Source organism: Takifugu flavidus, chromosome 18 (genome assembly GCF_003711565.1).
Source record: "Takifugu flavidus isolate HTHZ2018 chromosome 18, ASM371156v2, whole genome shotgun sequence".
NCBI lineage: Eukaryota > Metazoa > Chordata > Actinopteri > Tetraodontiformes > Tetraodontidae > Takifugu > Takifugu flavidus.
In genome coordinates, this window is record NC_079537.1 from 8,792,801 (window position 1) to 8,817,372 (window position 24,572).

At 46.5% G+C, this 24,572-nt stretch overlaps 4 protein-coding genes across 13 annotated transcripts; 3 read left to right on the top strand and 1 right to left on the bottom strand.

Moving 5' to 3' along the window:
* Positions 1-245: 245 nt before the first annotated feature.
* Positions 246-2,813, top strand: zgc:112148 (uncharacterized protein LOC550424 homolog). Its single transcript, XM_057015693.1, has 7 exons — positions 246-367; positions 486-553; positions 941-1,085; positions 1,205-1,294; positions 1,794-1,913; positions 2,000-2,128; positions 2,199-2,813. The coding sequence occupies exons 1-7, from the start codon at positions 356-358 to the stop codon at positions 2,223-2,225; spliced, it is 591 nt and encodes a 196-aa protein (XP_056871673.1). The 5' UTR covers positions 246-355; the 3' UTR covers positions 2,226-2,813.
* On the bottom strand, positions 2,803-24,535 carry LOC130515443 (5-hydroxytryptamine receptor 3A-like). 7 transcript variants are annotated; one of them, XM_057015674.1, is made up of 10 exons: positions 24,401-24,535; positions 23,839-23,949; positions 4,831-5,252; positions 4,679-4,723; positions 4,506-4,612; positions 4,260-4,429; positions 4,008-4,123; positions 3,495-3,705; positions 3,266-3,421; positions 2,803-3,220 (listed from the first exon to the last, which is right to left on the bottom strand). In XM_057015674.1, the coding sequence occupies exons 3-10, from the start codon at positions 5,191-5,193 to the stop codon at positions 2,943-2,945; spliced, it is 1,446 nt and encodes a 481-aa protein (XP_056871654.1). In that variant the 5' UTR covers positions 5,194-5,252; positions 23,839-23,949; positions 24,401-24,535; the 3' UTR covers positions 2,803-2,942. The 7 variants fall into 7 exon arrangements, with proteins under 7 accessions (XP_056871654.1, XP_056871652.1, XP_056871658.1 ...); XM_057015672.1 differs by having other exon boundaries at positions 23,839-24,089; positions 24,401-24,531; XM_057015678.1 differs by having other exon boundaries at positions 4,831-4,970; positions 5,042-5,252; positions 23,839-24,435.
* On the top strand, positions 6,641-10,214 carry LOC130515447 (inward rectifier potassium channel 16-like). Of its 4 annotated transcripts, none has more exons than XM_057015689.1 (3): positions 6,641-7,192; positions 7,364-7,504; positions 8,744-10,214. In XM_057015689.1, exon 3 carries the CDS (start codon positions 8,763-8,765, stop codon positions 9,909-9,911), a length of 1,149 nt encoding a protein of 382 aa, XP_056871669.1. In that variant the 5' UTR covers positions 6,641-7,192; positions 7,364-7,504; positions 8,744-8,762; the 3' UTR covers positions 9,912-10,214. The 4 variants fall into 4 exon arrangements, with proteins under 4 accessions (XP_056871669.1, XP_056871667.1, XP_056871668.1 ...); XM_057015688.1 differs by having other exon boundaries at positions 6,642-7,192; positions 8,741-10,214; XM_057015687.1 differs by lacking the exon at positions 7,364-7,504.
* On the top strand, positions 10,347-14,320 carry LOC130515445 (inward rectifier potassium channel 2-like). Its single transcript, XM_057015680.1, has 2 exons — positions 10,347-10,864; positions 12,265-14,320. Exon 2 carries the CDS (start codon positions 12,499-12,501, stop codon positions 13,807-13,809), a length of 1,311 nt encoding a protein of 436 aa, XP_056871660.1. The 5' UTR covers positions 10,347-10,864; positions 12,265-12,498; the 3' UTR covers positions 13,810-14,320.
* Positions 24,536-24,572: the final 37 nt, after the last annotated feature.

The following is a 24,572-nucleotide window of genomic DNA, read 5'->3' on the forward strand; positions in this document are numbered from 1 at the left end:
TGGGTTAAAATAATTAAATGGACCTGGCCACTTTTCCCGGGGAACGGGGAACGGTTCGTTATTATTATGCGACAACATTACGTCATTTTGTCCGTAGTGTCCGTGGTGTCCGAAAGCTAATTTTGAATTGAGTGCGCTACGTAGTTCACTCAATCTGTCCCCCATGTAGTGAGTAGTGAATAGGGAACGAGTGTGTGGTTTCGGAAACAGCCCAGCTTTTGCTTTAATCGGATTGAATACCGGAAGTTACATTTGAGTCAGGCACATTGAATACCGCCCTCTTTTGGGTCCTGGCACACGAGCCTTTTGTTTACAACACGTCACCAGGAAGTACTTCTGTGCTCGAGCTGTCAAAATGCTGAGACAGGTGACTGATCCCAAATAATCTCTTTAGAAAGATTACGGAAGTTTATGTTTCGAAATGATAGCGTAAAACCCCTTTGGCCTATTTTTTATACACGAATTAACAAACTTTTTTATTTCAGGATTCACAAAATACGCCTCTTTTTGGTGAGGACGACGATAATGCCAGCCTCCCGAAGTCCAAAATAAGGTAACAATGTGCTGCTACACTACGAGTTATAAATTAGTCTTGGAAGTAAACCTACTAAGTACTAACTTACTAAGTGCAGCTCGCTTAACAAGTCGCGCCTTAACATTTAGCTTATGACTTAATTTTGAGCAAATTTGATGCACACATAAAATAAATTGGACATTTTGTACGCCATTTCAATAGCACCCCAAACAATACAGTCTAGTTTCAGTAGTATTTTAATTTTACAAGAAATATAATCTAGTAATTAATACTGGATTCATACTGAATAACACTTATTTGACACTTTAGTAGCTTGTAATACATGGGCAGTCTGAGTTAGAGTCTGAATATTTGCTGTAGTATTTGTGTGTTCTGCCAGGATAAAAATGAAATTCTGTTTTTCAGGCACCCGGTGGCCTCTTTCTTTCATCTTTTCTTCCGAGCAAGCGCCATCTTGGTTTACTTACTCTGTGACATGCTCAGCGGGCGTTTCATTGCCTCCATGGTCACAATTATCCTCCTGCTGTCATGTGACTTCTGGACTGTGAAGGTGAGTGCTGCACGTGCTGCATCGTCCTGTTTGTTCTGCAGCAGAAAATGGAGATTTTGATTGGTTTATTATCAAAGTGCATGTTTTGGGTCATCCGTCAAGTTTTTTTTCATCTTCAGAACGTATCTGGGAGACTGTTGGTGGGGCTTCGTTGGTGGAATCAAGTCGATGAAGATGGAAAGAGCCACTGGGTTTTTGAGTCAAGAAAGGTGAGCAGAAGCTCATCGGGAAAAGATGAAATAGGTTCCAGTTTGTCAACGTTTCCAGCTGTGCTTCGCGTTGATGCAAGTTGTTCACACTTAAAGAATTCTCTCAGCAAAGACAAGTTTGGAGTAATAGCACCAACATAAATCATTCAACGTTTAACAGCCTCATCACTTTTCTTTCTTTTCACTTTAAGGCGATCCTTCCTCTTCAGAAAGTAACACAGAGATCCTTTTTATAAAAGGATTTCATCTAAAATTTCACAGTAAATGCACCTTGCAACCCTTTGTGAAGTCCCAGCGTACCTTTTGCTGGGCCATTATATGTAATGTAGCTGCGTGACCTTATTGAACAATTGAAGATAGTGTAACAGAGAGACTGCTTTGTACTCCGGTAAAAAGGGAATATCACATGGCACCATAGCAACATTAGACACGTTGCCTCCAAAGACATTTCTAAATTTGTGATTGTTGACAGTGAAATCTCCTCTTCCTCCCTACACAGACAGCAGACGATTCATCGAGTGCGGATTCACGGATCTTCTGGCTGGGCCTCGTCGTGTGCCCCCTGTTCTGGGTGGTTTTTGTCTTCAGCACCATTGTCTCTTTCAGGATTAAATGGCTGGTGAGTAAGTGTCTTTGCTCATTTAATGTTGCTCATTAGCAGCTAGCTGCTCAGTCCTGTTGAAGGTTTGCCCCTCCCGTCTGCAGGCTGTAGTATTTATGGGGTTGGTGTTGCAATGGGCCAACCTATACGGCTATGTCAGGTGCAAGGTGGGTGGAAAGTCCAGCCTGAGAACCATGGCGAAGAACTATCTCAACTTGCAGATATTTAAACAGGTCAGTGAGAGTTCTCAATATCTGCATCAGATGCTTTAATGTTGTGCATTTAAGCATTTGTATTCTGCAGGCTATGGAGAAAACAGAGAGGCCTTGAAGAGGATGACTGTCTGTGTTACCCTGGGCTGCAGAGCTGGATGAGTGAGCTGACAGTACTTCCTGCCAGGAACAGATGTTGTTTCTGGGGTTTTCTGTTATTTTCATGTTTTTGCTAATGCTGGTATTGTGCCTCATGTTTGTAATTCGTGAAAGAAGAAGAAAACATCTTTTGGCATGTTTTGGTTGCACAGGTTGGAGGAACACTTGGCTTATTTAATTATTAGGTGAATCCAAGGCTGTCATTTTATACTCTGCCATTTACATTATTTTTTACTTCATGTATTTATTAACATACATATAACAGAATGGCGGTATGATTAAATCACCTCTCTCAGCTTCTCTTCAGGTGCCTTGTAGTTACTTCTGGGAATAAATGAATGGTGGATTATTGACATAAACTGAATACTTGTGCGCCTCCTCTGTATGCAATGATTCGTTGTACCAGTAGGTGGCGGAATATGAAAACTAATGTTTTTGAGTTTATATACTTGTGTTATATGTATTATAACATGAGTGGCTTGTAATTTTCCCTGTTCTGTCAAGTTGTGGTTCTCGTAAAATAAAGAAATATCATATTTTAACTGTTTTTAACAGTGAAAGAGAGCTTTATTTCGATTTATTTGGATAATATTAAACTGGGTGTCAAAAATCAGTGACAGTTTTAGATAAATCAAACAAATGGGTTAATTTAAGCATGCAAAAGTAACCTTGTGCTCTAGTACCAGAAGTCAAAGTGGTTAACTCTGCATTTATACTTCACCATCACAGTGATCATGACGATAAAATAAACGCTGCCTAAAACCAAATAGAGCCAGAAGATTACGTTGTCCAGAGTGTTGGCAAGCTTCTCAAACCTCTCGCTCTCCTGTTCCTTCTCCTGGAGGCTCTTCAGGAAGCTCACCACCTTCCTGAGCAGCTCAATCTGACCCTCCGAGTCGCCCAGCGGAACCACGCTGACGTCTGGTTTGGTTTCTGCTGGGGTGGAATCACACGCTGTGAAATGGGTTAAAACGAGTCTCAGGTTTTCTCATCGCTCACCTTCAGCCCCCTCTGCCTCGTCCGCGTTCTTTCCCGAGCTCGATCTTCTGAAGCAGGAGCAGAAAATCACAGTGCCGTCTTTGGCCAAGCGGGTCAGCATCAGGGAGATCAGCATGCTGACCACCAGCAGGACCAGGCAGATGCAGAAGTGCGTCCCTGCGGCACAGACACGACAGTTAGAGGGCGCTGCCGTGGGCAGGGTGACCGTTTCTGCCGAGCAATGACTGACGGATGACGGGGCTGCACTTGCTGTCTCCTGGCAGCATGTCGTTGAGGATGATGAGGAACATGGTGAAGCTGAGCACCAGTGTCACCTTGAAGGAGTTGCGCTCGCCGCCAGTCAGCGGCAGGGAGAAGCTGATCATGTCAGCCAGGATGAGCAGGATGCTGGGCAGCATCAGCGTTATGAAGGGGTTGAGATATTTGATGCTCAGGGAAACCTTCAGGGAAGGAACATCGGTTCAGTATCAGTATTTTGCCGTCCTCAAAATGTTTGGGTGGGTTGTAATGTTGCTCCAGTGTAGCAACAGTGTCCAGAAAACACACATAAATAGATTAGTATCTGTTCATGTTAAACCTCTCAACAACACTATGCTGGAAATACTGGAAATCAAATTAATTTGGGGAAAATACTCCGCCTAGTGGTGGGGATCTAAAATTACAGCACGAGATCCTGTCACACTTGTCATATCTGACCCGACACAAACAACATTCCCAGTACTCGCAGGCCTTCATGACCCACCATGATGTAATTCCGGTCATCTCTCTGCTTCTGGTAGTCCGCACTCTCTGTCTGCCAGTCTCCGTGGGTACCGTCAACCATCTTCAGGGTCCCCAAATTCAGATCAGTGCCACACCCTGAACGCAGACTTCCCAATGAAAAGGTGCATTTTGTCATAGAAAAGCGAAAAACTTTGCCGTTTTCAGCGAGTGACCTATTCTGTCAACGTATCAGACATAATTCCTGCAAAGCTTATTGGTTGAATGACCTCACCGTCGTTGGTCCAGGCCTGGATCGCCACGGGACACTCGTCAAAAGCGAACGGGTAGTTAAACAGGTTGACCTCGCAGTTGATCTCTGCGTTGATGATGACGTTGTGCTTGACGGTGCCGTTGCTGTACACCAGCAGGTCCTGGGAGCTGTGCTTCATGGAGGTTTTGATGCTGTGCGGGCGAAAGTCGGGACGCCTGTCAGGTGGGGGAAGTCAGGGAGGGTCACATGACCGACGGACGGACTCACCCGTTGGTCACGTGTAGCTCAGGGGTCCAGACCTTGGTCACAGGCAGGATCACCTCATCGTACTCGTAATCCGAGGTGTTCCACGACAACTCCAGATCGGTCCAAATCTGCGGGTCAACCAGTCACTCAGGCTCTTTTTAACAAATCCTTGTTACATGGAATTCAACGCTTACGAGAGCAGCTTGCAAACGACTGATGAGACGAAGGTTCTTGGTGTCCTGTTGATAAAAACAAAACACGTCTAATCCAGTGGGCAACAGACAAAGCAATTACCAGTGAGTGTGCCACTCCTGAAGGGACAGCGGGAAACGTTTGTGCTACTCACTACAGAGAGTGTTTGGTACTCCATGAAGGGCACGGAAATCGTCTGGGTGCAGTTGTCCTCCTGGGGCTGAGACAGCGGCGTCTTAGCAATCAGCATCTTGGCGAGGCAGCGGCGGCTCCTGCAGGCGGACTCGGACTGGCCTGAAATCAGAGAGGGACGTCGCGGCAGGCGTGTGGAAGTGTTCTGGTTTTCAGCAGGTTGTGTGACCGACCTGCAGTGAGGACACTCAGCAGGACGACGGACCTCCACACGCTGCGGACAAGAAGCGGGCGCATTTCTGACGGGATGAGTGATACTTTGATGCCACATCAAAGCGCCCTGACTGACGGCTGCACTTTGGCTTGTCTGCTCTCTTTTCTTCATGGTTCCAGTCCGCCGGGATACTTAAATAGCGCCGTCTGTGACGTTTAACAGCATATCGACTGTGCGGGAAAGACAAAACAGCATCATGGCGTGATTAATTACAGCGTGCATTCACTGCACGGCCTCAATTATCCTGTGCAAACATTTGGAAAGCATTTTCTTCCCGCTCTGTGTGCTCCTGACAGAAGACTCAGGCGACGCCAGCTGCCATGTTGCTCTGCATCACAATGGAGACGCACATCAGTCCGGCCTGGACGTTTTAAACACTTTGTTTTGACAGCTGTGTGACGGATTTGGGTTTTTGTTGATTTGCTTTTGACATCCAGCTCACGTGTCCTAAACTTACATAAGACCCGCCGCATGAAAGGGGAGGCTGGAGTGGCTCGTCAATACGACTGAACATTATTATTATTATCATTGTTGCTGCGACCAGACTGGGATTAAAGTCTAAAAATGTAAAATTTTAAAATTCACCATTAGTGGAACGTCTAAAACATCCAGCAGCTTTTCAGATGTAAACATCTTTACCGTGCGTCGACCTTTGCGCTGCATTAATCAGCTTTTTCCATGAACAACAAAGGCTTGAATGTTTTACATTCATTTCATACCTGACTGACCCGATCCTTATCAGTCAGAACAATACTCTCCCTCTGGGGACTCAGAAACTGGAGTGGTTGTTTTAATTTGTTGCCATTTGAGCTCAGAATAAAGATAAACTGACTAGATTAGCGCCCTCGGTGTCACCTTATGTGTAAAAGAGTGTGAAAATCACCTCAACACCGTCTGACTGTTTCAAACCTGATTTTAGTCAAGCTGAGTGACTGAGAGTGACAACGTTGTCCTGGTACAAGGACAAGGCCAATAAAATGCAAACGTGATTAAGAATATACGTAGATATATATTTACAAATGTTACAATAATAACAAAGAACCCTGCCTGCTCTCCTGCCTGCTATATTTTCGGAACAATATAAGTGGGTGTTATTTCTGCTCTTTAATGCATCATATAAGCACATTTTCTTGCAGTTCTTATCTTCAGCCGGTTGACATTTATCTGGACACCGGTGCTCTTAAACCTTCTTATCTGATCTGCTAATGCGGCTAAGTGTTGTGACAACACTCCACACTTGTTCCAGCCATATAAACTCGTCTTGTCACCCCTGCGGCTCCCAGTCAGACGTGCGACGCTGCTTCACGCTCTTGTTTTTCCACTTTTTGACCATCGCTGCTTGTTTATGGTAAACTAGGTCAGGCTTTCATAAAGACGATCATTGGACTGAACTCCTGACCTCAAAGCACCGTCTATCTGCCCACTTTTCTCTTGTTTGTTCTTCTTTTAGACCTCTGCAAATTGAATGTAATCACAATGGAAAGGAAGTAATTCCACTCTTCTTACAGGAAGCTCTCCTATCTTTAACATGTTCTATCCCTCTTTTAGGTGAGGTTGTTGTTGATGTTTTAGATGATGGCAATAAAATGCGATAAAAAGGCCAGTATGTCCTGGCGGTTCGGCTGTGATCTCTTGTCTTATCAGAGCATAATTGAGGACGACTGAGATGGACGTAATCCAGGAGTCTCAGCCTGATTGAGCAAAGGTTAACTTTCTGTCTAATGAATCACGGAAATTCAAAGGAAAATGTCAGAAAATGACGCGCAATAACGATCAATACTCCACAGTTAGCACTTTGTGGGAGGCTGTTCAGGTTACACAACTTCCATTCCGTCATCCCGAAGCAAACAGCGAACGGGACGTTCGGTTTTCTGACGGGAACCGGGAAATATTCCACCAGTCATAAATTCTTCCTGGCCGCCCAATGAGGTTGGAGAGGGAAGTGATTGCATTTATAATTGGAACAAAATGGGACTTTGCCTCAGGACCAGGACGTCCTCCCACTGACCCCTCAGAAGTCATGCCTTCTACCGCATATGGACTAATGCTGAGCAGGACCGAGGAGCTCGTATCGGACCCGTATGACACTCCCACACTCCAAGTTCAGCAGGTGAGTCGGTCTGTGCAAATGGAAGTTCAGAACATCAAGAGTTCCTTCAAGCTTATCGGTCCTGTCAGTGACTGTTACTGTTTAATGATCAGTAAAGTGAAGAGCTATTCTATTCTATTCTATTCTATTCTATTCTATTCTATTCTATTCTATTCTATTCTATCCCTGCAGGATAAACCTGCTCTCGCTTGTGTTCGGGTTAACAGGTCCAACTCAGAACAGCGACAGCACTGGGTCCGATACTCACGACTCCTTCTAATCCCTTTCATGTATCGTGGTGGACCCGCCTCTGTGAGGGGTCTCAAACAGCTGGTAACGCGTTTCGTCGTCCCTCGCTGACCATAAACTGGGCCTGACATCAGCTGCACGATAACAATAACAAACTTGATAAAAGTGTGATGGTGCATTCGGAAGGGCAGGATTATTGATCCGGCAGTAAATTTGCAGTACGTCCTCTGAGATATTAACGCGATCCCTTTCATGCGACCACTCCAACAACTAGAAACGTCCTGGCTTCGTTACTTGAGAGCAGGCGCCGTGGTTAACGTTTGACATTTGATGCAATATTTGGAGGTGAAAACTGCCAGAGGTGGTTTGTGGGTAATAATTGACACTCATGAGGGCAAAAGAGATTAATAACGGCAGCAAACTGAGGTCGAGGTTTTGCTAAATTGAGCGAGACGAATAACCGTAGCTAATTTAAGAAGCTAATTTAAAAAGGTTGTTTACTGGGGAAGTGTGGGCTTTACTTAGGGAGTTAAAAAAAGGTTGTGATGTGTTTACTGACTCAAAATGTATTGTTCTTTAAGGTCATGGGCAATTGTTTTTAGTTTTTCTAGGCCTCAAAGCTGTTTAAACAAGTTACCATGGCCAATAATCAAATAGCTTTGGAATATTTACATGAAAATCATCATCACAAGGTTCTGGTTTCGGTCCCAGTAATGTTTTTTTCAGGATCGCTGCGTTCAGGTGCTGCTTTTTCTTTCCGTCTTCAATACTAACAGAAAAGTTGCTCCTATGTAACTAATGAGTTTATGACGTCTGTGTCTATGCTTCTTGGGTTCCGTCGGCAGAACGGTCTCCCCCTATGAGCCTGGTCCTGCTCAGGGTTTCTTCCTTTTTAGAATGGAGTTATTTTCTTGCCACTGTTGCTTGTTTTTTGGGGGGTGTCTGTGTTTCTGTAAAGCACCTTGATACTTTCTGGATCGTAACTGACGCTCTATAAATAAAGTTGACTTCAAATGAATGGTCGGGATCAGGTGACTGACTGACTTGACTACTGGAGACTATTCCATTCATCTGCCTTTCAGCTCCTAATCAGTTACAATTAGCTGTAAAAGAACTGCTGGTAAATAATCAACTCGATAAGAAAAGTGTGTTCTGGGATCACAGTTGGTGTTAGCCGCCGGCTGACGTTAACCTTGGCTGAACACGACCTTCTCACTTTAACCAACAAAGCGCAAGTCTGTCTTACATTCCTGTCAGATGTAATGAGGTGAACTCTCTCCTGGGACGTGGCGTTTTGACTCTTCTCGTCTCGTCTTTCAGCAGGAGACCGCAAGGCAACGCGATGAACGGCGAAGGGGCCGAGCGGGCCGCCATTGACACCAGCTGCACCACGGTTCACTCCCTGAGCACCCAGGATGCGTCCAGGCGGCTGCGCTACATGCAGAAAGACGGCAGGTTCCCGGTGGTTTTCCAGAAGGCTCCTGGACACTGGAGCCCCTACCTGATGGACATCTTCACCACGCTCGTGGAGGTCCGCTGGAGGGTGATGTTCCTCTTCTTTTTGCTGTCCTACACCCTGTCGTGGCTGGTTTTCGGCCTCATCTACTGGCTCATCGCGTATGTAAACGGCGACATTGACGGCGAGGAGAGACGCCTGTGCGTGGCCAACGTGCGGGGCTTCACCGGGGCTTTTCTGTTCTCCATGGAGACGCAGGCCACTATCGGATACGGCTTCAGGACAATGACGGAGAACTGCATGGTCGCCATCATCGTGGTGACAATTCAAGATATATTCAGCTGCCTTCTTGACACCATCATCATCGGTATCATTATAGCTAAAATGGCCTCTGCTCGCAAGAGAGCTCAGACGGTGGGATTTAGTCGGTGTGCAGTCATCAACCTGCGAAACGGGTGTCTGAGCCTGTCCTGGAGGCTGGGGGACCTGAGAGGTAATCACATCCTGGAGGGTGTCGTCAAGGCCACAATCGTCCGTTACATGAAAAAGCCGCGCGGTGCAATCGTAATGTCATACCAGGACCTGGACATCCCGAATCGTGAAATCGTCCTCGCCACTCCGGCCACCATCATCCACAAGATAGAGCCAGGCAGTCCGCTCTACGGCGTGGGACCCGAAGACCTACTGGAGAACAACTTTGAAATGGTGGTGTCCTTCACCTACACCGGCGACTCCACGGGCATGCTTCACCAGACGCGGACCTCCTACACACCGACAGACATCCACTGGGGTCAGCGCTTCCAGGACGTGATGAAGTTACGCAAGGGACGATACAAGGTGGACTACTCTCTGTTCAACGTCACCATGTGGGTGCCCGTGCCCCTGCTCAGCGCAGAGAAGTACGATAGGAGGAGAGGCCCCCTGGTGGGCGGCCAGAATCCACAACCAAGCTCTTGTTTAGAGAGTCAGAGTGGAGCCAGCCTCCAGGAGAACCCCGAAGAGTCCACAGAGGTGAATAATCAGACCTTTTTGTGAACCCAGATTTAACAGATTAAATCATAACTCAGATTTTAGACATTTTTGTTTTCAGTATTCCAATTGCAAAAGTCTGCGTCTGAAAATGCAGATGGGAATCACAGAGAGTGTATTTTTTTTCTTTATTATGATTGATGTCTTTCCCCTCCTGACGTGCTGCCCGAGATTTTGTAATATAAAGATTTTCTATTCAGCGTAATATTTGTGATAGCAAACGGTTTTTGTAAATATATTTATGTGTATGTCTCCGTGCAATCTGTACATTTGGTAAACTTCAGATGAATAAAAACATTTTATTCCAAATTAGACGGCATATTTTGGTTTGAAGTCCATATCAATGACATTCGCGGCTCTATGCAGCCACCGTGTGGTAACAGAGGATACTCCCACCTTCAATCCTGCTCTATCTAACCACGTAAATAGCCCTTTTATTGGATTTATAATCTGGGAAAAATGCTGTATATATTTTTAATAATTATGATATATTTTTTACTCCACCGCATTTTATCCATTAATTAATCAAATCATTCCTGAAATAATTTAAGATCAGCTATAGCGCTTCAAATGTATTCATTAAAAAACATGAATTGTGAATTATAATATAAAACTTTGGATCTCTGCGATCTTTAAAAAGTGACCTGACTTCTGTCAGACAACTAATTATAAACCCATGACGTCAGGCCCTCCAACAGGCGCTTCCGCTCGCTATTGGCTGTCGCTGCAGCGGGGGGCGGGGCCACGCACACGTGTTAATAAAGTCCGTTTTTGCGGGGGCAAAACATCTTCGTCAGTGTTGCCGTAGAGGGTTATGGCTGATCTTACCGCTGCAGGTGGGGAAGTCAGTGACGACCATCAGCGAGGCGCGAGAATAAAGGGGATTTTATACCTGGCGCGCGCGAGACCGGACGTGTTAGAGCGCGAGGACGGCAGGTTTCCGCCTCCAGACCCAGCAGGTATTTAAAAACAATAACAAACGAAATAATTTTACCATTTTTCTGCAACCATGTTGATAGGAAACCTCTGGGAAAACGTTTTTAGTGGAAGTGGGTTTACATCATTAATTTCCCATGAATTTCATTGGAAATTGCAGAATTAAAAACTGCTCTTTATTACAACTGACATCTGTAGTTTGTTCTACCTCTGCAAGTGTGTAATGATGGGCTACGTTGTTGTGAATTAAGAACCTTTGGCGAAATAAAAAAAGTGTTATAAAGTCTCGTAACAAAAGATGACATCTGCTGAATGGGTGGTCACAGTTATTGATTTGTGTCATGATAAATAGAGCAGCTTTACGTAACCAGTTTCCATTTGCCTCAGCAGTTGACTCTAATTAAGACCACATGCAAAACAAACAGCCTCCGGAAGCTTCGGCCCGTCACCGTACACACCAGGGTGTGTTGGGTCATGGCGAGACACACCTCAGTCACTCTGCGCTGCAAAAATCAGAGCTCGGCGTTAATCCCCTGTTGCAGGCGATAAAAATGAGAAACATTTGCTATCCTGTCTCCTTTTGAGCTGCTATGTTTCGAGCCGTAATGACAATATGGATGCAATTCATTCTTTTTCTGAAAATAAAAGAGCAAAAAGCAGTTTTGGGGCCATTGAGGACCCGATTGTCCATCAACTCATTAGAAATCAACAAGCAGGTAAAGAAGGGAGACAAATGAACTCTGCAGAAAATGTCACCCCCATCAGATTTTTACCATTTTGACCCAGTTGATCAGGTAAAGTTATCTCTCTATCTGCAATTGGCTGTTTGCGGCCTGTGGCGCGGCAGCATAACAGACCTCTCAGCTCTTCGAATGTCCCAGATACGACTGCAGGCTTGATCGGTACGTGATGCTGCGATGTTGTGGCGCTCAGAGAATTCATTTTAGACTCGTAGAGTCAAAGCCCGGCTTTCCATTTAACCACAAGATCTCTCTTAAAGGCTTTCAAGTTCAATCTGAGTGGAATTAAGACGCACATCTGCACGGATCCAGTTGCTCGCACATTAAACCTGAACTTGAGCTGTAATTTGACCGAGCTCCTGGTAAACCGAACTGCCTAAATACTGCTTAGTTCAGCCAGGTTGACGCTTCTTTTCCCACTCCGACCCGTCCGATTAATAACTTCAATGGTTCATGCAGAATGCAGCCCAGGTCGTCACGGCAGCCGATTGTGCATTTGTGCTATTTCGGCCCGCAAATGTAAGAAAAGTGTTATTTTTTTGTAGCCGCTTGAAATTTATTATTTACTATCTAGGTAACCACACACCCCCACAGGAAACCACACGCAAGCACAAGTAGCAACCTCCGTTCTGGTTCCTGTCAATTACTTAAAAACTGGTATCGCCTCTGTCTTTAATTTCCAGTGCCCACTTCCCTGATGAGGTCCGCGGCAGCCATCAGCCTGGAGTGACCTACCCCCGCTGAAGCTGCACAGAGCCAGGCCAACCCCGCCCCCCCCCCGGGCTCGGCTCCTGTGGTCCACATTTCCTGCTTGGCTGTGTCCCCGGGATCAATCAAAACTGTTTCTCCAACGTTTTTACCAAAAACTTAGACTGTTTTCCAAAGCAGAACCGGCCCAGCCCCCCCAGGCAGAAGCGATGGGGAGCGTGCGGAGCCACCGTTACAGCATTGTGTCCTCCGAGGAAGACGGCATGAAGCTGGCCACCGTCTCCGTCCCCAACGGATACGGCAACGGCAATGTGGACAAAGCGCACGCAGTGCGGCAACAGCAGAGCCGCTTCGTCCGGAAGGACGGACACTGCAACGTGCAGTTTATCAACATGAGCGAGAAAGGCCAGCGGTACCTGGCGGACATCTTCACCACCTGCGTGGACATCCGCTGGCGCTGGATGCTGCTCTTATTCTGCCTTTCGTTCCTCCTCTCGTGGTTGTTCTTTGGTTTAGTCTTTTGGATGGTTGCCCTCTCCTACGGGGACCTGGACAGCAAGACTCAAAAGTGCGTTTCCAACGTGGACAGCTTCACCGCCGCCTTCTTGTTCTCGGTGGAGACGCAGACCACGATCGGTTACGGTTACCGCTACGTGACAGAGGAGTGCCCCATCGCCGTCTTTATGGTTGTTTTTCAAAGCATCGTGGGCTGCATCATTGACGCCTTCATCATCGGCGCCGTCATGGCCAAGATGGCCAAGCCCAAAAAGAGGAACGAGACACTGGTGTTCAGCTATTACGCCACGGTGGCCATGAGGGACGGGAAACTTTGCCTGATGTGGCGCGTAGGGAACCTGAGGAAGAGTCACCTGGTGGAAGCCCACGTCAGGGCCCAGCTCCTCAAGTCCCGCACCACCGCTGAGGGCGAGTACATCCCTCTGGACCAGGTGGACATCGACGTGGGCTTCGACAGCGGCCTCGACAGAATCTTCTTGGTGTCTCCCATCACCATAGTGCACGAGATCGACGAAGACAGCCCCTTCTACGAGATGAGCAAAGACGATTTGCAGACGTCGGAGTTTGAGATTGTGGTGATTCTGGAGGGAATGGTCGAGGCCACGGCCATGACCACGCAGTGCCGCAGCTCCTACCTGGCCGGCGAGATCCTCTGGGGTCAACGCTTCGAGCCGGTGCTCTTTGAGGAAAAGAACTACTATAAGGTGGACTACTCCCGCTTTGACAACACGTACGAGGTGCCCAGCACGCCCGTCTGCAGCGCCAGGGAGCTAGCTGAGAAGATGTCAAACCCCTCCAGCTCCAGGAACTCATTTTGTTACGAGAACGAGGTGGCTCTGGAAAAAGCGGAGCTGGAGGAGCTGGAGGAGGAAAGCGGGGCGGCGAGGGGGGTGGAGGTTGGAGCAGTGGAGGACACGGCCGCAGATGTGGTGTCGGACTCTGAGTGCAATCTGGACTCTGTGTCTCTTGAATCCAGGCCTTTGGCAGCAGAGTCCGAAATATGAGGAGAGTTAAACGCACCCCAGTAACAGTTGTCGATGTGGCTCATAAAACTGTGATTTGAGGACAAAATGCTGATAGATGGGCTCGCTGCCCCCAGTTAGCAACCCGAGCTTTAAATTGCCAAATGTGTTTATTTCTATGTAATTTTAAGTATAAAAGAAATGCAGTTGCTAATTTATGTAAGTGCATATTTCTAGTTTGCACAGCACACCTTGAGCATGCTATGTCTTTTTGTAGGCTGCATGCTAGGCTATAAAATGGCAAATGTGCAATTTTCTAGATATAATCTTAGTCATTTTAAATCAGATCATCCTGTTTCAATATTGCTAAGACTGCAGTAACTCATAAAAGCACTTTGGCTGCGCCGTCAGTGAGCTGGTCTCATGATAAAAGTCTCTTTTTCTCTCGCTAAGATTTAACACGGTAAAGACAAGATCCCTGTGCAGCATCGTGCAGACCTACTTTTTCTTATGTGCAATAAAGGTTGGGGGAGAGAAGGTGATGGCGAGCGCCGCCCTGAGCCCGGGTAATGAATGTCGGTGACTGGTGCTGCTAAGTTCTATATTGTACATTTAGGGAGAAATGCAGGAGCCAAAATCTAAAGGATCCATGTTTTTGTCTAGCCGTAGTCCAGCATGATTCTCTGTGTGCTTTCCAAAACCTTAGCATTCTTCTTCCCTCCCTTGGCCAAACATATACATATTTAGGAGCCCACCATAAGTGATGTGGGCTTGAGGCCTGAGCTGTTCCGAGGCCCGGCTGATCTGACGTGGTCTGCTTTATAATGACATCAGTGTTCTTGGCCAACACAGGTCCCATCCTTGCTCCGTCTCCACCGCTCTGGGTCTTGTGAAGTCATGTGTTGTTTCTGAATGGGCCCTCGCTTCGTCTTCGTAAAGATCGCGTCTAAATCCGTTAAATCTGGACCAGGTAGAACCGCGGGTCTGATTCCTGGCCACTGCGTACCCGGAGATGGAGCCCGATCGCTTCCTCCAGTCTTAGATCTTATTTTTTACCAGCGTCTTCCCACCACAAACCAGAGAGTGTAAATACATTTTTTAATCTTTTGTAAATTATAAAGCGAACACAGTACAGTGATACTGCAGTTGTTGAAAACTGTTTGTCCTTTTTTTCCAATAAAGCATAAAAAAAAAAATCATGACGTAAACACTCATCTTTGGCCCTGAGACGAAGGCGTATTTTATACTCTTGAAACACGCAACAGCGACTTCTGCTTCACTACACGGTGCAAGTGTGTGACCAGTAGTCCAGAGCTGAGCCCTTTAATTCTGCAGAAAGAGCAGCTCCGAGCGGCCGATGAACCTACAACTGTCTCCGGCTTTAGCGAGTTTCCATCTGCAGCTGCGTTCTGCCAGCACGAGAAAGAGTCAGGGGGTCTATTGATCCGACACGTCCACAGGAAGGCAGCGAGCCAATGCGATTGGGTTGTACATATAGGAAACTGGGCGGCCGCGGGGCTTTTTCCACATTATCTAACGAAACTGTCAGAAAGTTCCAGCTTGGAGGGGAGGGGGGGGGGGCAGGCCCCGTTTTCTTCAGTTTGACAAAGAAATCTCAAATCGTGCTCGTTTGTAGATTTATCTTTTCATTACTTTTAAATTTTACAGCAACTCCTCCAACGACCCAGATTCCTGGAAGAAACCTCATGGACGGTTTGTACAAATTACTTCCTCCTTCCTTAAAAAAAAAGAAGGCAGACATCCGTTCTGAAACCACTCCACTAACAGTCCTGTCTGGACATTTGTATAATCCCCGCTGGGAACACTGCTGAAAAAAAATGAATTGACAGCCGCTGCTGGCCAGAGCGCGCCTGTCGATGACGCGGTGACGTCTCTTCCATGGATTCCCTTGAACTGGCTTATTAACAGCATGTTGAGCAGCCTGACCTTCACATTCTGAATATAAACATTAACAATGACAACTATTCGACCAATGTTTCGTTTTTAAAAATCTCACTTATAATCAGCAGTACATGCAGGAGCATATAGAGAGATACATGCTGGGGAAATGTTGAATTTATCCCTGTCAGGAAACACTTGTTCCATGTCTGATTAAACACCCTGTACACGGAAATTTAGACAGTGTTCAAATCAGAGGCATATTTATCGCTCAGGAGGAAGTTTTAGTGGTCTGGACAAAATCTCCTCGACATATTTAAAAGAGTGTTTTAGACACATAAATGTGATGTGGGTCATGTCCCGCGTGTGCAACTTTATAAATAGTCATGCTGGTTTGCGTTTAGCCTGAATTTTTGTCTCAGTTGTGCTGTTGAGGTCATTCCTGATATTAATACAGTGGTCAGTTCGGCCAAATATAAAAATAACGAGTGTGACATCTCTGTCTCTAGAGGATCTCTGTCATTGGAAGTCTGAAAAGGCTTCACTGAGGGAAGTTTGCAGTGATTCCCAGCGTCATCCCAGACGTCCGTTTCCAATCCTCTGACAGATGAGGCGCCTCTGCCGCATCATTTCTGACAAAGTGGCGCAGCAGTGACGGCAGAGTATAGAGGTGACGCACAGGACCGCTGGGACAAAAAGATATCGGGCACGGAAGGTGCAGAAGGTGCGACACATTAGTGTAAATCTCATGGTCGCATCTTGGTAATGGAATGTTTCCGGGTGACACCTGTATTCCTGCTCCTCCGACATGTCACAAAACCGTAACATATTAGCAGTTCAATGGAATCAAATCAAGTAATTCTATAATTATAATGTCACACCAGCGCTTGCATAAAAGCGTCTGCTGGGTCTTAGCGGGGAGCTGCCGGCACAAGCACGCAGCTGGCCAGCGCATTGACTGATGACGACTTCGGGGTCAAACAGTGGCCTGCAACTATAACTCTGAGTTAGCATGTTGCTACTGGGTCCCAGCGAAGAGGCGCCGAGCCCAGGCGGCATTTGTACAGGAACCACTGAAATTCCCAGAGTTTCCCCAGGTTTGTGGAGACAACGTGTGGTCGCGGTATAAATTTGTCTGTAAATTTTAAAATGGAGGATGAACAGGACTGGAGTGTCAGGTCACAGACAAACAAGCTGCACCAAACTCCCAACAGCTGACACACTTGCCAGAACCTTCTGCTGCGGTGTGTGTGTGCATGTGTGTTCCTGCGTGTGCACGCCCCTGTTTGTGCAGGCGTGCACGTATGTATGTTTATCAGCACATGCTGTTAATACAAAGACTTCGCTCTAATCTAAACACGAACGACTGCTCAGTGGAGCTGTAGCTAAATATTCTGGGTATACATTTTTGGGCTGTCCTCAGATCAGATCTTTGAACACACAGACACTCTTAAACACACCCGCCTGAATTAGTTTAGACAGCTGAGCATCTTGCTCGTGGAGGCAACAGGAGATTCACGCAGGTAACATATTTTGGAAAGGATTCAGGAGTTTTCCATTCCATTCCTGCTGACAGGCCGCCGGGGAAGGGGAGTGGCTGTCAACAGAAGGCCATCGAACTGCTTACAGCGCCATCATAATGGGTTTGCGCCGTTGTGACGCTTCACTAAATCATGCAGTTGACCTTTTCTTATTTCTTTGGCTCAGATGCTTCTGACCTTGGCAGATAAACCCTGAGCCAGGAAATAAGAGTGATACCTACTGACTGCTGAATGCTGGCTCCCGACCAGCAGCAACTATTAGAAAGCACTTGGCTCGGTGTGGCTCTGTTGCCTATAACAGAGCTGCATTAGTGAATGACCCGCTACAATAAACAAGCCCCCTTTGACATCCATTTATGATGTCCGCCCTGGTGTTTTACTGGGCGGGAAGTAACAGGGGCCAGATTGAACGTCAAAATAAAGAAAACATCGTTGTATATTACAGAGTGACCACTTTCACGCAGTCATTCTCCTGTAGTTACAGCGTCTGGCCACTTGGGGCGCTGCTCTGAACCTGTTCTGACATGATGTTCAACTGGTCCCTTGTTCCTGTGAGGCAAATGTGCCAGAAATTGAAATTTGAAAAGTCCAAGTCGACTCTAGTGAGGTGAAAGCATGTGGGACATCTGAGAGGGGATTGTTTACAGGACAGCTGTGGGCTGTTTGATACCCCTGAAATGCTTCCAGACCTTGAGTGATAAAGGTTACCACCCCTCTGGAACCACGACGGACGATGGTCATACACAGAACAACAACTGCCGCGGTAAGTCCCGGTCCCCAGAGCCATGCTCATTTGAATGGCGATAAAAACACATCCGCCGGTGGAATATTGGGTTACTGGGTATGTGTACTACAGAGGGAGCAGCCGCAGATACAATAAGACCCGAGTCCAACAATGAATTCCCTCTCACCAACTGCATAATTCCTGCAGGGCCTGGCGGAGCACAAACCTGTTCTTTCCACCCAGTTTGCTTTACATCAGCATACTCGAGCAAAACCGGCGTCTGCGTGGATAAGAGCCAAGAGTGGTCAACAGCTCGGGGTTACTATAACGATATCTGGGCAACCAGCGGCATCAGCGGCACTGCAGGTGACTCTTGAGGATAAACAAGGGGTGGGAGTGAAAATCAGGATGTCTCAGTTTCCAGAGCGACGTGTACGCGGTTATATTTAGCCACTCCGATCCGTCACTGTTGCCCTGGCCCCACCCCAGATCTGTCGGTTTGGGTACGCCACACGGCCAAACCTTCCTGATCCCGATCCTGGGTAAGCGGGGGGGCAACAGGACACCAACAAAGCCCCCTACGAGACAAACCCCCTACCTCTACAGGCCTGACTTTTGCTCCTGCAACACACACTCTCCTCCTCCCAACTTCAGATTTAATTTACACCGAACAAGATTAGTGAATTCAATCCTTTGTGACATTGAGACGAGGGGATCGGGAGGCCCAATCATCCCCTCAAATCCCTTCCTGACGAAGCAGATGGTCATCATCATCTTTTTTCGCCCTTTTCTAGGTTATTGCCTCATCAGCCCGTAACCCTGCGGCCATTCTACAAGCTTCTGCTTGCCCTTGATTCCAGAGGTACCACGTGACCATCAAAGCATGACAATTTCTTTCATTTTGCAAAATCAACGAGAATTGACAGGAAATCGAGACTCAATGGTTTTAATAGGCAGCTGTGCTCATGGACAGCCTGCCAGAGGAGGAGGAACTGCAGGAAAAGTTTAGATTTATCAACGTAGAACTGAGCAAAAGCTGAGCCGAAAATAGCAACTCGACACGCTGGTGGCCTTTGACATCAGATATACAGTGTTTGAGAGTCGGTTTCCCAGGGGCGGCCTCAATAATGCAGCGAACCAGAAGTGTAATGAAAGCTATCCGTGCTCGAGTTTTCCATGTCCACGGAGAGGAGCAGGTAACAGGAGAGGGCTCGGCAGCAGAGGCGGGTTCGCAGTTACAGCAGCGGCCTCGGCGTCATTAATGTTCCGAACTCTTGACAGCAGCAGAAAGCTGCCCGTGTGCAGACAGCCCCGCCCTAAGCCTCTCCCGTCTGTCCAGGCGCTCTCACCTTCAGGTGATGAGAGGTGGTTTATGAATAAATCTGAAGTCTCAGCAGTCCGGTTCTTATTCCAGCTTGGTTTGTTTTAACAGGCAGAGACTTGCAGCCAGGCAGCCCTGATGAGTCTTCACGCTCGCTGGGGACCAGCCTGTTTCCATCCCACCAGCTGGGCTTGAAACGCACCCTTCGCTGTGGAGGGACGTCCGTCCTCATTGTTGATCCTGTCCCCTTTAGAGCGATGCCGACTGCATCTCCACATGGTAATGAGGTCAAAAGCACCTCATTTGGCCTCTGTTCGGAGGCTGCGATGAAGGAAAGAGCCCCTCTGGCCTCTTTTATTGTATCTGGGACAAACCTGAAAACAGTCCTGGTCATGCAGATGTTCTGTCAGCTGGTCCAATTTGCCTCCGATTCGTCCGAATGACTCATTCAAAACTGTGGACGCGTCACTTGTATTTAACAGATTTCACCAACCTGCCAACTGTCGCGGTGGTTTTGCAGCAGGACGTCGTCCTTCCTCAGGCCCCAAACCTCTTACAGGCCGGGTTGTTTACAAAATTGGGAGGCGTGACGTCAGAGGTCATCGATGGTGGATCCAGTCTGAGCAACAAACAGCTAAATTTGATTCTTAAAATGGGCTGGAAGGTTATGAACCCATGCCTCCCTGTTCTGCTGGGATGGTACTTGGGCAGGTTTGGATGGCGACCACTACCATCACCCCCCCCTCCCCCCCCCACCTCGCCGCAGCTGTTCTCCGTCTCAGCTCTTCACCACCAGCAAATGCAGCCATATTCAATTTCACCTTCTTTGGCTGTCCCGTATTTTTACACTTTTAATCTCGCTTCTCTAAATATAACTCGGCTATAAATGATCTCAGGGAAAACTCGCGGCTCATTTTTGTGTGACAGTAGATCGAATCCATCGCAGAAGGGGGGAAAAAGCTGTGGTCAGAAAATGCCTTTTAGATCAGGGCTGACGCTTAATCGAGCGTTGGCTTTTTACTTGATACCGACTTGTATCATTATCTGCTATCTTACATTCTTCTAAAGATGTCAGCAAAATGTAATTACGTAATTTCCTTATTGTGCCGAGACATTTTCACGGTCTAGTGTCTGCTTTATCACCCGCTCCTTTGAATCCAGAGAGCACAGCACTGGCCCGGGGGCAGCAGGAAAGAAACTCGCGTCTTCTTTGCCAAAGTACACTCCACGTCCTCGCTGGCGACCCAACACTCCCTTTGCACACTTTAACTGAAGCCGTGATTCGCACTTTTCGACCTTTATTTCACGACCTGCAGCCGATTCCCACGCAAGACCGCGGCCCTTTTCTCCAGACCGACACGTGAGGGGCAGTTTTTGTTGACATCTAGGTGACAGTGAAGTCTCCCTGGACCTGAGGCTGCAAAGGTCGAGAAGAAAAATCTAACTTAACTCCCCAGCAAACATTTCTGCTCTGTTGAGCTCCTGCAAACTTCCACAAAAGTTTCTTTTTCCATTTGCGGAGCTGAACAGAACGACGCCGAAGCTCTGAACAGGGTTCTGACATAACGTGCAGGTTATACAATATGTGCATGTTTGTACGTGTAGACATCAGACACACTGTAGTTTCCACTATAGTATACCTTAAAGCTACTCTGTCATGGTTGTGGCCCCAGCCCCAGCCCCTCACTCTCACACACACACACACACACACACACACACACACACACACACACACACACACACGGTGCAATAGGAGACCAGTGAGTTGCGTAAGAACACGCGGAGAAGATCTGCTTCCACCCTTCCCAAAAACACGCATTTCCATTAAAGCTAACGCCGCCGGCTGATCTGCAGCACGTGCGCCTGCAACGTTCACAAATTCTTCTCATCCAAACCCTTTAAATTTAAGTTTGTTTATTTTTTTTACAGCATACTTTGTGAAAATGATTTTTAAATGAGTATTTTGCAACAATTATCTCCACCCCTGAGTGCAAAATACAATAATAAAACACCTTCATGTTGGGATTTTGCGAGTGAAGCTTTTCCTGGTTACATGACAGCATTAAATCAGATTTAAGATAACAAAGTGCATTTATGAGTTTTCTATTGGAGTATGTATATGTACGGGGACTCTAGGGGTCTCCATCAACTTTCTGCTGGTTTGTTGTGTCTTAAGCTCAAGTTGTGACCACATTACTGAAGATTTGGGTTGTTTTTTTTATGCATGATCACAGTAATCTGATGACCCCTGGCATTAGTTTATGATTGTGTCTTTGTAGTCATGTAAACGGATCAGCTCACATTTGACCCTTTAATTGAATTAAACACATTAAGCAGTGATGCTGGAACCTTTACAAGTGATCCAGTTACCCTGAAACATGACACGTCTTCTTACAGTGAGAGTAAAAAGTATTTGATCCCTTGCTGATTTTGTTGGTTTGTCCACTAATAAAGACATGATCATTCTATACTTTTAATGGTAGATGTATTCTAACATTGAGAGACAGAATATCAAAAAGAAAATCAAGAAAATAACTTTAAAGAATTTATTTTAATTTATTTGTTTTTCATTGAGGGAAATAAGTATTTGATCCCCTAGTATGCATTAGGAGTTCTGGCTTTCACAGACCAGTTAGACGCTCCCAAACAACTAGTTACCTGAATTGAAGACACCAGTTCTAACTAATCACCTGTATGTAAGACAACTGTTCACAGAATCAGACAATCAGACAGATTCCAAACTCTCCACCATGGGTAAGACCAAAGAACTCTCTCAGGACCTCAGAGACAGGATTGTTGACCTGCATAAATCGGGAATGGGCTACAAAAACATTAGCAAATTGCTGGGTATTAAAGTAACAATTATTGGTGCAATTGTGAGAAAATGTAAGAAGTATAACATGACCATCAATAGACCTCGGTCTGGTGCTCCACAGAAGATTTCACCTCGTGGGGTGGCAATGATCATGAGAACGGTGAGAAATCACAGCAGGAGTTAGTGAATGACCTCCAGGCAGCTGGGACCAAAGTCACCAGGAAAACAATTGGCAACACTTTGCGCCGCAATGGATTAAAATCCTGCAGTGCCCGAAAGGTACCCCTGCTTAAGAAGGCACATGTGGAGGCTCGCCTAAAGTATGCCAATGATCACCTCAAAGATGCACTAAGTGATTGGGAGAAGGTTCTGTGGTCAGACGAGACCAAAATTGAACTATTTGGCCTGAACTCTACTCGTCATGTGTGGAGGAAGAAAAATGCTGCCTATGATCCCAGGAACACTGTGCCCACCGTCAAGCATGGAGGTGGAAACATTATGTTTTGGGGGTGTTTCTCTGCCAAGGGCACAGGGCTACTTCACCGCATCCCTGGGAAGATGGACGGAGCCATGTACCGTGCAGTGCTGAGGGACAACCTCCTCCCCTCTGCTAGGAAGCTGAAAATGGGCCGTGGCCGGGTCTTCCAACATGACAACGACCCAAAGCATACAGCAAAGGCAACAAAGGAGTGGCTCAAGAAGAACCATATTAAGGTCATGGAGTGGCCCAGCCAGTCTCCGGACCTCAATCCAATTGAAAATCCATGGAGAGAGCTGAAGGTCCGAGTTGCCAAGCGACAGCCCACCAACCTTAATGATTTAGAGAGGATCTGCAAAGAAGAGTGGGCCAAAATTCCCCCTGATATGTGTGCTAACCTTGTGGTTAACTACAACAAACGTTTGACCGCTGTGCTTGCAAACAATGGCTTTGCCACCAAATATTAAGTGGTTTTGGATAGAGGGATCAAATACTTATTACCCTCAATGAAAAACAAATAAATTAAAATAGATTCTTTAAAGTTATTTTCTGGATTTTCTTTTTGATATTCTGTCTCTCCATGTTAGAATACATCTACCATTAAAAGTATAGAATGATCATGTCTTTATTAGTGGACAAACCAACAAAATCAGCAAGGGATCAAATACTTTTTACTCTCACTGTACGTGCTCATTTTATACGCTGTTAATGAAACATCTAGTAGACAAAGTTGACGTATCTTTGTTCCCTTTATGAAATATTTTGTTTATTACAGTCACGATGGCACCCGTAAATAGACGGGATGTTCCCCATTCTTCTCCTCACACGCCAGTCTTTTCAGCCAAATTATATAAGTTCTCCTCTGAGGCCGTGCTTCCTAAAATAAGGAATCTTTGGTTTGGGTGGGAAGGCCCAGCGTGGCTGCACTCTGCCCCCATTCAGTTTCCTCATCCTGGCATGAAGACACGAGACACACTCGGAGCAGAGCGGCCCTCTCAAAGTCAGCCTTTGTTGACCCCTGTTGTGAGCTGTCACGGCAGAAAGCACTCAGAAAGAGCCGCCCAAAAGACCCGTCTTTCTTTGCACCACTTCCTGAAGAGCTGCCACTTGACAACGAGCCCCGTGTTCACTTTGGCGGACTTACATAAGGATGTTTACGGCTGCAGCTGCAGCGACCTCAGGCGATTCAAAATAATAACAATAATAAAAACACCACTGAATAGGTGGCATCGTTTGGAAGCCGTGTTGGAAAGTGTGAGAAAGTGTAAGTTTCAGCGAGTGGTGTTACTTTACCCAGGGTGGAACGCATCGAGTCACATGGGGGAACCAAGGACGCCGCTGCTGGAACCAAAGACCCGGCGTCCTTGGTATCACCTGGATTAGTCCGATCGCGTATCTGCCAAACTAGGTCGAGCAAGAATATTAAGTGCTAGTCCAGACACAAAATCCTTAAACACATCCTAATATGCAATCATAATATAATAAAACGGCGTATTTTACGTATCCGCGCCCATCTGTGTATTCCGGCCGCCCTCTTGCGTTGACTTGAAAAATAGTAAGTGCCAAATATTAAATTATAAGGAGGCGTTTTTCCATTTTTATTGCTTGTGTTGCCAACACAACCTTTACATAAAAAGACCACCTGAAGAAAGAGAAAATTAGGATACTCCATTTCCGGTTACTGGTGTTGTGGAACGCGACGTTTAAATTAGCTTGTTAGTCTACCAATAATTGGCCGGGAAACCTCTCTGCGATATCTCATTTGCCAAAACACAATCTAGCCTGTATTATGTTTACGGCGACGGGTAACTTACTTCTAAATTGATTTTTTTTTTTTTTAAATAAAATTGATTACCTGCACTTCTCATTCGGATCAAATCCTGCGGTTCTTTAGTTGTCCGGCTCACTACCGCCACCCACCGACCAGGAGTGGCAACGCTCGGTTAGACGTCGACAAAACACCGCTTTTCATTCGTTAATTAAGTTTGGCATTCCAATCACCTGAGCCATAATGATCATTATAAACG